This window comes from Crocuta crocuta, unplaced genomic scaffold (genome assembly GCF_008692635.1).
Source record: "Crocuta crocuta isolate KB4526 unplaced genomic scaffold, BGI_CrCroc_1.0 scaffold102, whole genome shotgun sequence".
NCBI classification, from domain to species: domain Eukaryota; kingdom Metazoa; phylum Chordata; class Mammalia; order Carnivora; family Hyaenidae; genus Crocuta; species Crocuta crocuta.
The window spans coordinates 2,555,875-2,573,686 of NW_027530019.1; the positions used below are offsets into that span (position 1 = coordinate 2,555,875).

General features: G+C 44.1%; 2 protein-coding genes across 3 annotated transcripts in view; both read left to right on the plus strand.

Annotated features, from left to right (window-relative positions):
• The window catches only part of MYO5C (myosin VC), a 104,610-nt gene extending 97,872 nt beyond the window's left edge, over positions 1-6,738 (plus strand). Inside the window, exons 39-41 of the mRNA XM_077764387.1 lie at positions 2,353-2,527; positions 2,944-3,024; positions 5,124-6,738. Coding sequence (XP_077620513.1) covers positions 2,353-2,527; positions 2,944-3,024; positions 5,124-5,276 — 409 coding nt within the window. The 3' untranslated portion in view covers positions 5,277-6,738. The remainder of the gene's footprint in view (positions 1-2,352; positions 2,528-2,943; positions 3,025-5,123) is intronic.
• Positions 6,739-13,297: 6,559 nt separating this feature from the next.
• GNB5 (G protein subunit beta 5) overlaps positions 13,298-17,812 on the plus strand; it is a 47,759-nt gene continuing 43,244 nt past the window's right edge. The window contains exons 1-2 of one of the 2 annotated variants that reach the window (XM_077764389.1): positions 13,298-13,423; positions 17,653-17,764. In XM_077764389.1, coding sequence (XP_077620515.1) covers positions 13,298-13,423; positions 17,653-17,764 — 238 coding nt within the window. Of the gene's footprint in view, positions 13,424-17,605; positions 17,765-17,812 lie in introns of those variants that run through there. The other variant, XM_077764390.1, reaches the window with a different exon arrangement.

Below are 17,812 nucleotides of genomic sequence, written 5' to 3' on the forward strand. Positions count from 1 at the left end.
GACAGTGCAAAAAGGGGGAAAACCAGTGTAAGAGATGGTATCTCACACTCATTATATCTCTATGGAATACATCAATTCAGAATTATTGTACCAGTGTTATTATCAAAGACCCACATAGGGAGTTGCTAATTTTTTAAATATAATTTATTGTGAAATTGGCTTACATACAACACCCAGTGCTCATCCCAACAAGAGGGAGTTGCTAATTTAAAAGGTCAGAGCTAGAAATGAACTTAGAGAGCAACACTCAGTTTTTTTAAAGTTTATTTGTATAAGTAATCTCTACACCAAACGTGGGGCATGAACCCATGGCCCTGAGATCAAGAGTCACCTGCTCCTCCGATTGAGCCAGCCAGGCGCCCCCACTCAATTTTTTTTTTTTATAAATGTTTTGTTTATTTCTAGGAGAGAGAGAGAGAGAGAGAGAGAGACAGCGTGAGCAGGGGAGGGTCAGAGAGAGAGGGAGTCACAGACTGAAACAGGCTCCAGGCTCTGAGCTGGCAGTCAGCACAGAGCCCGACGCGGGGCTCGAACCCACGAACTGCGAGATCATGACCTAAGCGAAAGTCGGACGCTCAACCGACTAAGCCACCCATGCGCCCCAGCCCCACTCAATTTTTTAAAACAGCTTCATTGATAGATAATTTACATGCTGTAAAGTTTACCCGTTCTGTAAACCATATCCGTGTAGTTCAATGGTTTTTAGTATATTTACAGAGTCACGAAAACATAACCATAATGTGATTTTAAAATAGTTCCATCACTCCAGAAAGAAATCTTACACCTATTAGCAGCCACTCTTACCCCTACCACATCCCACCTCCCCAGTCCCCTCTCCCTCAGCCTAGGCAACCACAAATATATTTTCCTTCCCTATATAGGTTTCCCTGTTCTGGACACTTTTATAAATGGGATCATAAACTGTGATATCTTTTTTTTTTTTTTTTTAGATTTTTAAGTGTATTTATTGATTTTGAGAGAGACAGTGCAAGTGAGGGATGAGCAGAGAGAGAGGGAGACAGAGAATCCTAAGCAGGCTCCACACTGTCAGCATGGAGCCCAATATGAGGCTCGAACTCATGGAACCGTGAGATCATGACCTGAGCCAAAACCGAGAGTTGGATGCTTAAGCAACTGAGCCACCCAGGAGCCCAAATGTGATATTTTGTAACTGACTTCTTGCACTTAGCATAGAGTTTCCACCACTCATCCCTGTGGTAGCATGTATCAATACCTCATTCCTTTTTATTGCCGAATACTATTCCATTGTATGGACATATCATAATTTGTTTATCTGTCAGTTGGTGGACATTTGGGTTGCTTTCATTTTCTGGCTATTATGAATAATGCTGCAGTGAACGTTTGTGCAGTTTTTTATGTGGACATGCTTTCAGTTATCTTGAGCGTTAGAAGTAGAATTGCCAAGTCATATGGCAGTTCTGAGTTTAACATTTTGAGAAACTTCCAATCTGTTTTCCTTAGCAGCTGTACCATTATACATTCCTACCAGCAGTATATGAGGGTTCTCAGCATTCTCATTTACCCGGAGAGGTTGAGTAACTTTCCAAGTTCACACAGTAGATGGGTGGGACTAAAACCCATGCCTCTTAACTCAGAAACTTATGATAAATACTGACAGAAACAAGAATAAAAACCCCAGTGTACTGAATGAAAGCCTTCTGCCAATTGAAAATTTGCTGCAAGGGACACCTGGGTGGCTCAGTCGGTTAAGTGTCAAACTTCAGCTCAGGTCATGATCTCGTGGTTTGTGAGTTCGAGCCCCGCGTTGGGCTCTGTGCTGACAGCTCAGAGCCTGGAGCCTGATTCAGATTCTGTGTTTTCCCCTCTCTCTGCCCCTCCCATGCTCAATGCTCTGTCTCCCTCTGTCTCTTAATAATAAATAAAAACATTAAAAAAAAATTTTTAAAACAAGAAAATTTTCTGCCAAGTTAGGAAAAGAAATCAGGTTTTTTATACCAATATAAATCTTCAAATATCACTATGATTTTTTTTTCCTTCAGTAGATTTTCAAATCCATTATTAAGGGTATTTTAATAGATTACTTTATAAATTATTACAGTCGCTGCTTTTGGCTCAGTTTTTCCCCAAAGTTTATAGCTGGTATGGCTCCTTACACCTGATCATCAAGATCCTTAGAACCATGGATCACGAGAGCTGATCATCTGGTCCAACTCCCTCATGTTACAAATGAAGAAACTGCTGGACTCTGGTCCTAAGGCTCTCAGTGAACTCAGGTACCCTCTTAGGACACACTGGGTGATTCAGCACCCTCTCCTGAAGTGTTCTCAATGTATCACCCACTGTTCTCTGCTTCTCTGGCTTTTACTCCAGGTGCAACATCAGCTACTTAGAAGAATGGCTTAAAGATAAGAATTTGCAGAACAGCTTGGCCAAGGAAACTTTGGAACCTCTCTCTCAAGCAGCCTGGTTGCTTCAGGTCAAGAAGACCACAGACAGTGATGCCAAGGAGATTTTTGAACGCTGTACCTCACTGTCTGCTGTGCAGGTGACCATGCTTGCTGAGTCTGTCCCTGATCTTCAACAACAGATCATGTCATCAGTGTCCTCCTTTCTGGCTTAGCTAGCCATAGGGTGTATCTGAGGCTCTGTGTGCCTTTTGAGGGGCACGTGTGTCTTCCATGAACCACCCCCTCATCTAAAAAGCTTTCATTTAATACTAACTTAGGGCTTAAAAACACAAAAGTGTATCTGATACATTCCCTGCCCACAAAACACCGATGTGATTGTATGGACAGTCGGGGGCATAAAGGAAGGAGTCTGGAGTACATGGTTCCTAGAGCCAAATCACAGTCTCAAAGACCTGTGTGTGGTTCCCAGCAGTGCCCAAACCATTAGAATCATTATTTCATGGACAGACTTATCCTTTTTCATGGTCTAACAACATCCATGTGCTATTTGCAGATCATAAAGATCCTTAATTCATACACACCAATAGATGACTTTGAGAAAAGAGTGACTCCATCCTTTGTTCGCAAAGTGCAGGTAAGATCCTTAAGGATGTGCCTTTTAATTTTCCGCATAAGAAATTGATATGGAGGAGTGCTTGGGGGCCTCATTCGGTTGAGCATATGACTCTTGATTTCAGCTTAGGTCATGATACCTTGGTCATGGGATGGAGGCCCGCATTGGACTCCGCGTTGAGTGTGGGGCCCGCTTAAGATTATCCCTCTGTCTTTCCCTCTGCCCCTCTCCCCTACTTGCACTCTCTCTCTAAAATAAAATTAAAAAAAAAGAAAAGAAAAAAGAAATTGACATTGAACTAACGTTATAGAAATCTAAGGTTAAAGCACATTTACCAAACATGCAAATGAAAGGCACTTAGCAAAAGTAGCAGGAATTTTCCCTGTCAAACACCCCCGTTTGCAGAGCCCATTTTAGCCTCAGTGGGAAGGAATGAAAACACCCAAATCACCACTCACCTTCTATGTTTCTTCAGCATGTTTATTATCAGTCTTCTTATCAGTCTGTGCAAGAGAGCAGAGGCTGAATGGGAACAGAGTCTTGTATACCCATTTGTTTTCTTATTTTAATCCCTAAAGTTTCTTCCCCAATCAACTAGGGCATTGGTTCTCACAATTTAGTTCAAGGATCTTGGAGACCCTTTCAGAGGGCCTGAAAAGTCTTCTTTTTTCTAAATACATATGTGTGAGGCAGACTTTTCTTCATATACTTCAACTGAAATGACATGTCACCATGGGTTGAATGTAGAAATGGATACAAGGTTCCACCTGTCATATTATGTCAGGCATTAAAAAGATTTACAAAAATATAAAATAGTACTGCCTCCTACTCATTTTTTTGTTTTCAAAAATGGTTATTTTTCAATACATGTTTACATGTTTGTTCTTGTTATTTTAATGAATTAATATTTTGAATTATTTTAATTATTTAATTTACCATTAATATGGTAAATATCAAGAGCTATACCCATATACACAAAAGCTCTTTGGGGTCCTCAATAATCTTTTTTTCTTTAATTTTTTAATGTATTTATTTTTGAGAGAGAGAGAGAAAGAGAGACAGAGCATGAGCAGGGAGGGGCAGAGAGAGAGAGAGAGAGAGAGACAGGATCTGAAGCAGGCTCCAGGCTCTGAGCTGTCAGGACAGAGCCTGATGCGAAGCTTGAGATGATATCATGACCTATGAGATCATGACCTGAGCAGAAGTCACATGCCTAACCAACTGAGCGACCCAGGCACTCTGGGGTCCTCAGTAATCTTTAAAGGGTATGAAGGGGTCTTGAGGTGCCTGGGTGGCTGAGTCAGTTAAACGTCTGACTCTTGATCTCAGATCAGGTCTTGATCTCAGGGTCATGAATTCAAGCCCCATACTGGGCTCCATGCTGGCCATGGAGTCCACTTAAAATAGTAATAATAATAATAATAACAACAACAACAATAACTAATAATAATAAATAAAAGTAGACTTTTTAAAAGGTTTTAATGTTTATTTAATTTTGAGAGAGACAGAATAGGAGTGGGGGAGGGGCAGAGAGAGAGGGAGACACAGAATCCGAGGCAGGCTCCAGGCTCTCAGCTGTCAGCATAGAGCCCAACATGGGGCTCGAACCCACAAACTGTGAGATCATTACCTGAGCTGAAGTTAGCCGCCTAACGAACTGAGCCACTCAGGCGCCCCAAAAGTAAATTAAAAAAAAAAAAGAATATAAAGGGGTCTTTGGACAAAAATGTTCACAAACTACTGAACTAAAAAGAAGGATAACTGCTATAAGATTTAATACCTGAGATCTACTCATGTTTGGGCTTAAAATTATGCCACAAGAGTGGATAAGAATAGAAAACAGATCCATTTACAGTCAGTCCATCCTGTGGGAAATTAACTTCTGAGGTGAAGCAGAGCACTTAAGTAAATATTCATGAGAGCGATTGGAAATCCTGCATAGACCATGTAACCATGGGGTTGTGTTGTTAAAAGGCTCTTTTGTGTATTGTCTCACATGATTTTGAAAGGAGCTTTTCAGTGAAGCTGGAGTTGTGTTTTCCTTACTCTAGACTTCTAAAGAGTCATAAAGCAGAATGCACTGGTTCCCTTATTCATTTTTTTTCTGGTTCTAATTTCAGGCTCTCCTAAATAGCCGGGAGGATTCATCACATCTGATGTTGGATACAAAATATCTCTTTCAAGTTACGTTTCCTTTTACCCCCTCTCCACATGCTCTGGAAATGATCCAGATCCCCAGCAGTTTTAAGCTAGGCTTTCTCAATAGATTATAGCAGGAGAAAAGAGAGGAAGTGCACTTTTCCCTCAGAAGCTAAATGAAGGTCAAATATGAAGGATGTGGTTTATTAATTGGAACTGGAAATGCTTTAGAATGTGATGTAAAGAAGAAAATAAGAATTCTCCAAGATGGGCCACATCTTCTCTTGTTCCCAGTGATGGTGCTGCCATTGTCACTTTGTAAGAGTTAACACACACCAGCTGGGTTTGGAAAGGCCATGTATACCTTCAGAATCACAGCCAGCTTTTACTGGAATTCTTGGAAGGCCCATATTTTCTTCCAGGTGCCTCTAGGCTAGATCTGTTTTGTGACAGGGCTCCCCTTAAAGGGAGTATGATCTGGGGACACGGTGCCCCTAAGTTTACTAATGTTCATGTGAAGCCCAGGTACATTTATGAAGCCACCAGTAGGTTTCAGGGCTGAGTCTTCCAGAAAATAATCCTATTCGACCATAATGTCCCGTCCAAATTCCTCTCACCCCATGCCTCCTGCCCAGGGTGGGTGAAGTGGGGTTCACTGACTTCCACTAAAAATGCTCCTGCAAGAAAAAATATTTATTGTCTCAGACCCCTCTAGTTTTTAAGCAAATATTCAGTCTGAAATGACTCATATGAAGTATTTTATGTATATATCTATCTAAAATGAATATATTATTAAAATTAATTGCCATGCCATTTACCACCTCTTCTGAAGGAACATATCTTTACATTTTTTCTGCCAACATATTGGCCATAATTTTTCATTGTTCAATATCTTTTGTGCAACAGCTTCTTTAAAAACTAAGTTTCAGAGCGCCTGGGTGGCTCAGTGAGTTGAGTGTCTGACTTCTGCTCAGATTATGATCTCACAGTTTGTGGGTTTGAGCCCCGCGTCGGGCTCTGTGCTGACAGCTCAGAGCGTGGAGCCTGCTTCAGATTCTGTGTCTCCCTCCCTCTCTGCTCTTCCCCCACTTGTAATCTGTCTATCTCTGTCTCTCAAAAATAAATAAACATTAAAAAAAATTTTTTTAAACTAAGTTTCAAAGGCAACCTACTTGACTTTCTCCCTCTTTTCAGCATCCAAATATGTTTTTAAATTTTCCCGTAAAAATAACTGAAGAATTATGTCAATTCCTCTTTTTGAGGAATCAGTGTTTCCCAAGTTTCATGGAAACCAACCATCTCTTGTTCCCCCCAGATCTTCTACTTCCTTCCTTTCAGAGCACAGGATCTTATTCAACAGGCACTACCTGCCTGAGGTGTGTGGCCCCACAACTCTTCTGTACCATTCCACGAATCTCAGGAGCCCTCCTGTTTCTAACAGACTCACAGGCACAAGTTGCATTCTGTACAAGAGACCTAAGTCTTAGGAGTGATAATACATGATTATGAAGCATCACCCTACTGTTATGTAACAATGCCTTTTCATGTTATAAATGACTTAGTTCTTTTAGATACATTGTATATGAAGAAATGAAAAAGTAGAGCTTTTAAATATTTTAATCAATAAAATAAATTACCAAATGAGTTGGGTCAGGTTCCTTTAACTGCTGGGAGACTACATTTTTCTTAAGTGTACAAGGTTTATGCCTTTCTTTAAGGGTTGTGTGCTTAAAGATGCTGGGATCTTTATAGACTCGTAATGTCTCATAAAATCTATGTAAACATTTGGGACGCCTGAGTGGCCCAGTCAGTTAAGTATCCAATCTTTGGTTTCAGCTCAGGTCATGATCTCAGAGTTTGTGGGTTCGAGCCCCACATGGACCTTGCTGACAAGGTGGAGCCTGCTTGGGATTCTCTCTCTCTGCCTCTCTATATGAATGAATGAATGAATGAATGAATGAAAGTGTTTTTAGAGGGGAAGTAAATACACCCTAAGTCCTGGCTCAGGCTGTGTCTCCATGGTCTGCCAGACAGTGACAGAAGGAGGGGCTGCTTGGCAGAGACGTGACTGGGTTTCTGATCTGCACTGGTGGCCTTCTCCGTGCCCCTTCTCTGCTCCCTATCTTCCCTAGGCTGCAAGAAGCCCATCATCCTTCCTTTTCGGTTCCCATAAGTCATGGTTTATGCCTGCTTTACAGCACTCACCCTGGGCTATAGAAGCTGGTAACATTGCCCATCTCCTTTGCTACCCGGTGAGCTCCTGGAGAGCCTGTCCACATCTTACTCATCCCCCTGCTCATCTTGATGCTAGTGAGATGGGACGGAGCTGCAAAAGCAAGGTCCTGTTAGAAGCAGCAAGATTGGAGGGCGGAGCTGGTCACCCTTGGGCTGGAGTAGATCTTGTTTGGGAACAAGACAAAGGGACCTGCAGAGTCTCAGCAATTCATGCATGGAGATAGGAGAAGGGTGCTCATCCCAGCATTTTGCTCAGTCCCACAAAACTGAATGTGGGAAGAATGGCTCAAATGAAGACGCGCTGGTGGCCCAGGACTGAGGAGGCAGGAGGTGCTGGTAACAGTCTCAGGCGAATGTTAGGGTTGCTCAGTGGAGCGGGGCGTGGATTCGTGAGGGCCAAAGCTGCTAAGTCTGCCTCCTGCAGAGGGCAGAGAACTGAGCCCAGGACACAGGTCAGCAGAGGTTCTGAGGGCATCTGGTGTGCATGGGCAGAAGGTTGCCGTCGGCAGTGAGTGCCCGTGGGAAGGGACAAAGCCGCTGAGCCTCGACACTCAGATAAGGAGATTAGAGGTGCGGTTTCTGCTGTGGCACCTTCACCTTCGAGCTGCAGGGCTGACTCCTCAGCTGGTCGCTCCAAGTGTTGACTCTGTGGAAGGTATGTATGTGCTGACACACTCAGGCTCTCCTGCACGCTCTGAAAGTGTTCCGTGTGCATACACCGAGGTGTTAAGAGGGATTTCTGGGAGGTCGGAGCACAGGTAAGGGGGGTGGGGGTGGTTAATCTGCATGTTCTAATTGTTCTACAACCTGAACTTGTTTCTTTTGAAATATTAGGGAGGTGTTTCGCTTTAAAAATATATTTGGTGCTGGCATCCGGGGGGAAAAAGTTAGACATCTGTAAAGTCATATAATCTGATTTAAACATGGATCGAAGTAACACTTTGCATGTGGACATAAGCCTCAGAACACAGCTATGGAATAGGAAGGTTTTAATACAGATGTTATACAGTCATGTCCATGAGATACATCCACAGTGTCGTGGATGTATCTTCTTCTTAATTGCATATCCCAACTTACCCAATCTGTTGATAAACATCTGGGTTTTTCTAGTTTGGGGCTATAATGGGTAAAGCTGCTATGACATTTTTATTCATTTTTTTGAGGATGTAAGTATTTGTTCCTGACGAGTGTATATCCAGAAGTAGAACTGCCAGCTCACAGAATATATGTATGTATAACTTTAGTAGGTCCTATCAACCAATTTTCCAAAAAGCCTGTACCAAGTTGGTCCGAGGGTTGTGGATTATCGTTAAGCTGATTAACAAAAAGCCTGTACCAATTTATACTTCCACAAACAAGGAAGGAGGTCCAGTTCTCCACCCTCTTGCTAATGTTTTGAATCATCAGTCTTTTAAATTTCAATTATTCTAGTGGGTAAGTAGCGATATAGCAGTGTGGTTTTGTTTGCATTCCTTTGATGACTAATGATATCTAGCACCTCTTATATGTTTATGGACCATATGAATGTCCACATTTGTGAAAGGTCTGTTCAGAGTCTTGTATTTAAAAAAAATAATTTTGGGGGCGGCTGGGTGGCTCAGTCAGTTAAGTGTCTGACTTCGGCTCAGGTCATGATCTCGTGGTCAGTGAGTTCGAGCCCCGTGTCGGGCTCTGTGCTGACAGCTCAGAGCCTGGGGCCTGATTCAGATTCTGTCTCCCTCTCTCTCTGCCCCTCCCAAGATCATGCTTTGTTCTCTGTCTCTCAAAAATGAATAAATGTTAAAAATTTTTTAAATAACTTCTAATGAGATAATGCACATAAAACTAAGCATTATAAGGCATCCATTTCAGTGGTTTTTAGTATATATGCAAGAATGTGCATTATGTAAGTCCAGAGCATTTCTGTCACCCTAGACAAGAAACCCTTTACTCATTAAGCAATCACTCCCAATTCTCCCCTCCCCCCACTTACTGGCAACCTCTAATCTGCCTTCCCGTCTATATGGATCTGTCTATCTTGGACATTTCGTATCATTGGAGTATGTCTGGCTTATTTCATTTAGCATGCTTTCACGTTTCATCCATGTTGCAGCATTTATCAGAATTTCATTCTTTTTTTTTTTTTTTAATGTTTATGTTTGAGAGGAAGAGACAGGGCATGAGTGGGGGAGGGGCAGAAAGAGAGGGAGACACAGAATCCAAAGCAGGCTCCAGGCTCTGAGCTGTCAGCACAGAGCCTGACACAGGGCTCCAACTCACAAACTGTGAGATCATGGCCTGAGCTGAAGTTGGACCCTTAACCGACTGAGCCACCCAGGCGCCCCTCACGTGTGAGTTTTTATGTGAACATGTGTTTTCACTTTAGACGGGCGTATACCTAGGAGTGGATTTGTTGGGTCATATGGTGACAGATCTGTTCAACTTTCTGAGGAACTGCCAAACTTTTCCACAGCAGCTGCACCAGTTTACATTTCCACCAGCAAAGCATGGGGTGGAGGGGGCTGTTTTTTACAAGCAAAAACTGGAGATACCCTATATATGCAATAATAGGAGGTTGGTTTAATAAATTGTGATAGTACATAGTATAGAATAATACTGAAGCTGTTATCACAAAACAGATCTGTAAGTACTTACAATAAATAAGGTGAAAAAAGCAAATAGCTAACAGCCTTATTTGTGTAACTCACAAAGGTTTATCTGTGGTGTCAGAAGAGTCTGGAAGAACATGCACCAAATCTAAATAAGGGGAAAAATCACAGAGCAGGTAGTAGGGACTTTCACTTCTGACTTTCTATTTTTGGCTTGTACTCTTACAAATAAACATAAGATGGTGGGTTGTTCAGTAATTTTCAAATTATATATTTAGGTGAAACATTGCAAAGAAATTTTGTTCTTGGCATGGAGTTAGGGGAAGGTCTGAGAAGTTCTATGGATGATCTCAGAAACACTTCATGTCAAGGCTTGTTAAAATGGGACATTTTAATCTTTTTCTCCTCAAAATGTTCATTGAGGCATTTGTCCTAGGTGGGAAAAGTTCTCTCACCTTAAAAAGGATTATTGACCATAAGTATAGTAGAATGCACTGAGATTAAATTTAGCCATGATATAGATGCTAAGTGAAAAACATGAATATAATAAAATATTAAAACTATAAAATGTATTCTTGCATAAGCTAAAATGTGGGCAGGAGTCTCTCTGGGCAGAGGGATTATAGGTGATTATTTTCTTCGTTATACTTTTTTGATTTTTCCAGACTCTACAATGCCCATGTATAATATTTATCATCTTAAATACTGCAGTGTTTCACATTTAGTTTGTGGCTTGCCTGTGCTTAACAAGCAGATCTAAAATGCTACCTGTGTGAAGCTATTTTAAGGTTGGTATGTCTCAAAACTTGTGGTCTCTGTTAGAAAATGGTGTTTTCCAAGAATATGCAATGGCATTATTAAGCAAAAAACTACTAAAGTTCAAAATTGTATATGGCATACAGTTCTAATTTTTTTAAAAAGTATTGGGGGGGATGGGCATGGAGGAGGACACTTGTGGGGATGAGCACTGAGTGTTATGTGGAAACTAATTTGACAATAAACTATTTGTAAAAAAAAATGTATTAATATATACTTATGAAGACACTAGAAGAAAACGTAAAATGTTAACAGCAGTCACTTCATTAGTATAGGGCATGCAGGTGATTGTCCCTCCTCGTGTCCTTCTGTTTCCAATTATTTATAATAAACATGAACAGCTCTTATCATTTGGAAGAGTTTAAAATTCAGCTTCTCTTTCCAGATTTGGAATATTGGCACTTTTTTCTCCTTCCCTTTCTCTTGCTCTGCCACACCGCCTAGCCATCCTTATATTCCTTCTCCCCGTAGGCCCTGAGGTTTCTTCTCTCCTTCCATTTCCGCAGCTGCTACTCCGTTCAGAGCTGGTTTCCTCTTTCCCGGAACACGATAACAGTCTCTTAGCCTAGTTGATTTTCTTCTGTACATTCTCTCTCTGACCTACTTCTGGAAGCACAAATGCTGAAATAATCCACTTGAATGACGCTGCTCCCTTGCTGAAACACCCATGGCTCCCCTTCCTAATGCTATTAGTTGGAGTCCTCAGTATGACCTTGTAACTGGCAGGCATGGCAGTGGCGGGCAACCTCACCGGGTCCTCGCCAAAGTCCAGGCTCCAGTGGGCAGGCCCTTGCACGCTCTTTACCTCACGCTTTATGCAAAGGCAGAGCAGACTGGTTGTGCCAGCTCCATGGTTAAGTGTTGTGGAGTCTCACTACACACAGATTCAGGCTCCACCACTGACCTTGAACACACTGAACCTCCGGCACGTCCTCAGCTGTGACACAGATGTCTGCCTCCTCCCGGGGCGGCTGTGAGCAGTCAGGGCCAAGCACTGCATGGTGGTCAGTAGCTGTTTCCCTTCTGGTCTTTCATCCTTAAGGGACTGTCCTCTACTCCTCTGTTACTTAGAGATCTCAGGAACTACTATCAGCTGCCCCTTTGTTGTGGGAGAGTTCAACCCAATTTGTGAGCTCCCCTTTCTTTCTCCAGCCCCATGGTGACCCCTGCATGGTGGACATCCCACCTTAGACGTGTCCCCACTGCCACCTGCCCCAGAAATGCATTCCTCTCAAATTTGGCTCCTTTGAAATGTTGAAACCAGTGCCCCCAAATATGTTTATAGTCAGGAGATTATTTCTTTGAATCTTGATGTGCCCCGCTCTTTGGAACACCTATTAAATTCGCTGGCCCACGATGGCTGCTCCCTCCCCTTCTTACCCTCTTGCCCTCATCTCCAGGAGTGGCACCGTACCACCTCGCCTCCCCAACAGAAACCCAAAAGTCACGGTGGACATCTCTCCCTCCTTGTCCCCACTTGTCGCCAAGCCTGGGCCCTTCTTCCTGAGCCTGGTCCAGATCCACCCTACACCATTGTTTCAAGTAAGGCCTTCATCGTGTTCTGCCTGAAATGTGGCCCTAGGTTCACCTCTGCCTTTTCCGTATCTCTAGCCTCCTCGCCCTGCCCCCTTCCCACTGCTCTGCTGCTGCTGCTGTAGACACTCACAGGGCAGCTTAACATCTATGGAGCACTCACTGTATTCCAACCTTGAGATTGGCTTTATGAGCTGTCTCTTCCAATTCCCCTGATGACCCTGTGACACTACATGTTAAGATCCTATGTGATCAATCAGCAAAGATCCAGAGAGCTCAAAGGAATTTGCCTAAGTAATGGGGCCAGGATCTGGTCAGCTAGAGCCAGCACCCTTAGCCACCAGATGGTTTTGCCTCTGCAAGGTTGCCCTTCCTTCAGTGGCCTGGGCCCGTCTGTTGACCTCTTGATGGACAGACAGGGAGCCTGGGTCTTTGGCTGTCAAATGTTTGGTAAGTGGGATGTGTCCCTTGCAGAGAACCAATACTATGTTTACTCGGCCTTACGGTAGCAGTTGGGATCAGGTCCTACCATTTTCTGACTCTTTATTCCAAAAGTTTACCCTTAGAGGCAGAATATTTTTTAAGTTTTAAATTATAGTATCCATTACAACAATGCTTTCCACTGCAAAGCCCCACAGGATTAATAATGTGCTGCAGAGATCAATTGTGTCTGTGTCTGAAGCTGCCAAAACAGCCAGTTAAATGGTAGCCCCAGAAAACCTATTGTCCGATGCTTTCTTACTGATTACATAAAGGAGTTGGTGTTGACCCAGCAGCATGTTGTAATAAATCAAAGGTTATACATTAACTGCATATACTTCATCCCACATGCAGAAGTCTGAGCAACCATCATGATGAAAGGAAGATAAGATTTTAAAAAGCTGTTTCTGTTGGCTTTTCTCATGCATATACTTCACTTTCTCTCTCTCTCTCTTTTTTTCTCTCTCTCTCTCTCTCTTTCAGCTTCATTTTGGATTTTAAAAATGTGTGATCAGACCTTTCTAGTTAATGTATTTGGCTCCTGTGACAAATGTTTCAAACAACGGGCTCTGAGACCAGTTTTCAAGAAATCCCAACAGCTCAGCTACTGCTCAATGTGTGCAGAAATTGTAAGTGCCACCTTTTAAAAATTTAAGTAGTTCCTTGCTTTCAAATGATGTCTAATGTTTGGGTCCTATGACAGATGAGTTTACATGCACACACATTTCAGTACACTTGGGCCCAGTGAGGCAGTACAGCATGGGGGTTCAGGGTGTGGACGCTCATCTCTGACCTCCTGAGTTCAGATCCTACTTGTGTTCCTTGGTGGTGGTGTGCCAGCAGATCTCAACTCTCTTAGGAGGTAGGTTTCCCCAGATGTAAAACAGGAATAATAGCATCTATCTCATAGGGCTTTGTAAGAATCAAATGAGTTCATTTGATGAACTGTTTATGGTTTTCTAAAAGTTTATTTATTTTGAGAGAGAGGAAAAGGAAGAGAACCCCAGGCAGGCTCTGCACCGTCAGTGTGGAGGCCAGTGCAGGGCTTGAACCCATGAACTGTGAGATCATGACCTGAACTGAATTCAGATGCTTAACTGACTGAACCACCCAGGTTCCCCTGATAAAGTGCTTAAAACAGTACCCAGCACAGCATGTGCTCAATGAATGTTTTAGCTATTATTGTTATTTTTTAGAACTAACGTTTTTTGCTTCTGCTTTCTACTAGTCTGCTTGGCAAGCAACCAAGCTAAAAGGGACTCTGGCAAATAAACAGCCTGGAAGTATCTCTCCAAAGACCTTGGTCCAGCTTTCCCTAGGAACAGCTCTATTAAAGACTGAACCCTATAGGGCTTCAGTAGTAAGCAACATTAAGTTCAGGAAAAAGTGCTCCTTAGGCCTGAGACTTCACTGAGGACTAGCGATTGAATATAAATTCTGGCATTTTTCAAAGAACACAAATCAGTCCTCACTAGAGGTGACTATGCACCCATTTTATTCACATATTGCAGCAAAATGCCCTTGAAATTAGTCCCATCTCAGAGGATTTGCAAAGCTGGGCTCAGTAATGCGACTGAGCAGAGCCCTCACCTGGTCAAAAGTGGTAGAGCACTCTTCTCCAGAAGCCCAGTAGGAAACCCCCAATTCTCAACACATTTTAAAAACCATGCATCAAAGAGAGGAGAAGGAATTTTTACATTTTATCCACCTAAAGAGGAAGAGACAGTATTCATCCTCTTGGTTCCATTGTAACCCCTGACAGTGATTTCATTTACAGAAAGTATTCTCATAAAGCAATGGCAAATCAGCAGCACAAAGTGGCACACAGACATTGGAAAAGCAGAACAATTCTGATGTCACAAGATTCGGGCTTAGTAGAACGGGCTTCTACCTGAAGTGCCTTGTATTCTAAGCTTGGCTCTGCAAATCGTCAATCTGAGGACATTTAGTTCTTAAAAGACACCTGCTTTCCATTGGCCCTGCCATCCTGGAACAGTGTTATTTGTGAATCTAGCTCTTCTGTCTTTTAAACATCTGCTTCTGTGGACAGAAGGAGCCCAGAATCCCCATCGTCACATCCTCTAGCATCATAGATTCCCCCAGGTCAGAGGTGCTTTTCAGGAAATGGTCACAGGCTATCTCCACCATAAGCACTTGACGGTTGCCAATTTATTCAGACACTCTTCTGTGGCTGAGGAGACATCCAAGTGACTGACAGCTAATTTTTATCTGGGTGTTTGGGATTATGAGCCCCCACTGGACCTTTGTCATAAATAAGAGGCAACCCTGTAACTCCACTCCTGCTGAAAGTAGCAGACCTCGGCTTTTCTGCTCTCCAGCGTCCTTACCTAGAAACAGGAGTGGAAACCAAAGTACAGGAAGGCACTTTGTAAACTTTCCCAGCTATTCAAAAGTTGCATGGCCTCATCTCCATGGAAGATAGGAAGACCCTCCAGACTGGGGGATACTTGGGGTTTCTTTTACAGAGAGAACACGCTTCCAGAGGAGGCCACGCTCCAGCGTGAAGCTGCGCTTGCTCCAGATCACACAGGCAGACCTTGAGCAGGCACACTTGGCCTATGATGGGCCATGAGGCACCAGCCTGAGGAAGTGATGGGAAGATGCTGGCCAGGCCTTCTTTTTTTTTTTTTTTAAATGTCTTATTTATTTCTGAGAGAGAGAGAGACAGCGTGATCAGGGGAGGGTCAGAGAGAGAGGGGGTCACAGACTCTGAAACAGGCTCCAGGCTCTGAACTGGCAGTCAGCACAGAGCCCGATGCGGGGCTCGAACCCACGAACCGCGAGATCATGTCCTAAGCGAAAGTCGGACGCTTAACCGACTGAACCACCCAGGCGCCCCTGGCCAGGCCTTCTTAGGTGACCTTGGTGAGAAATGTCTCCCATGGCCTAGTGTCTCATTTAAATTACTTCCTGTGAATTGCTCAAATGTATCAGGGAGGCTTAATTTTGAGCAAACACTATGTGTCATGGGAGGCTCTACCTGGTCACCCCTGATGAGCCTCTCTGAGGCGGTGTTTTCCATTTCTAGAGGAGGAGCCTGAGACCCAGAGAAGTCAAGTAGATCACCCAAGGCCACACAGGACAGCCAGGAGTTATCCTCAGGCAGTATGATCTCGATGGAACCCCTGCTCTTACACTTCTGCTCTACAAACTCTGAAGCAGATGTAGTATTTTCACTATTATAAATAGTTGTATATATCTATTTACACATTGATATTTTATATATTTGTTTTATTTTTAATTATACATTTTATATATTGTTTTATACATCCACTTGATAAACTAACATTAACTGAGCACCTACCATATACCAGTTATTCTAAATACTGAGGATAAATGATGAATAAACCTGTATCAATGGGGAGGGAAAAGGGAGCTGGTGGTTAGAACACATCTGCTATGATGGTGGTGTCTGTTAAGAGGTTCATTCACGTTATTGTATTTAATTCTCATAACAGCCCTATGAAGTAAATGTTCTGGATAAGGAAACTGTGGAGCCCAGAATCTAACCTCTTAGACAATCACGCATAGATTAATATAGATTGCTTCCAACTTTTCTTTGGTGAAGAGCCACCCAGGACAGCAAGTGGAGGGAAGGAAGGGTGGGAACGGCCCCCAAAATCCTGCTTGGGAATGTTTGTTCTAGAATTTGTAACCTTGATCTGCTTTCCCATTTTGCAAGCACGTGCACGCGCGCGCGCGCGCGCACACACACGGTAATGGAGGGGGTAAAGGCAGAAGCCATGGGTTGGGTCCTCCACATTGAAGTCTGAAGGCATATAGCTGAATGGAGCCAGACTGCCTAGGTCCAAAGTCTGCGTTTGCCTCTTTCTGGGAGTGTGACTCAAGCAGCTCATTTAGCCTTTCCGAGCCTCAACTTCCTCATTTGTAAAATGGGGAGAATAGTATCCATTCAGGGTGACTGTTGTGATTTATTAACCAAGTACTTGGAACAGCGCCTGGCATTGCAGAGGACTGGGAAAACGAGATGCTTGAGCCTGCCTTAAAGTCCCTAAATTTGAATCTTTGAGAGAATCCTAGGGATCTTCCATTCTAAGGTGAAGGAAGCTGGCTCAGAAACGACACAGCTGAGATCACTGAGTGTGGGTTCAAAAACCCTGGATCTGGGCCCCAGAATACTAACCCCACCCCTGCCACCAACCTCCTTTTGCTGACACCAGGCCCGGCACTTAATTCTCTGTGTGAAAAAAGGAAAAGCAAAACCCGGAGTGTGCCGTCCGAGTGTCGTACACTACAGCTTCTCAGAAGCCAGAATGAGTTTTATTTTCGTATATTTAAGTCAACAAAGGAGGAATGTTTCCGGTTCTTTGTGGGGGAGGGTGGGGAACCAGAGCTCCCCAGGACGAGGCTAGGAATCCGGGGTGGGTGCGGACCGGGCCTCGTTGCCCTCTCCCTGCCCATCTACTCTGCAAGTAGCAGCCACCCGGCAGCCTATCAAGTCCCACTGAGAGCTGATCAGTGCCAGGGAGGGGGCAGGTAGGAAGGCCGTGTCCCTGGGACGTCCCTGGGTCCTAGGAGCCAGTAAGTCCTGGACTGGAATCCCATTTGGTCCTTCACTACGTGTGTGCGAAGTCACGTTATCGCCTCTGAGCCTCGGTTTTCCCACCGGTAAAAGGGGCACGACACTGCCTGCTTTTCCGAGAGGTGTGCGCCGCAGCGCCACCGCGTGCATCGCCCCGGGCACAGCGCCAGGCGCGCGCCGCAGGTGCCAGGGCGGGGGGCGCGGAAGGGGTGCGGAGGGGCGCGGGCGAGCGGNGCCGCCGCTCACCCGCCACCCCGCTCTCGGCTTCCCTCCCCGCCGCGTCCTGGCGCGAAGATGGCAACCGACGGGCTGCACGAGAACCAGACGCTGGCATCGCTGAAGACCGAGGCCGAGAGCCTCAAGGGCAAACTGGAGGAGGAGCGGGCCAAGCTGCACGACGTGGAGCGTGAGTGCGGGCCGGGGCGGGGGCTGCGCGCCGGGGGGGGGGCCGAGG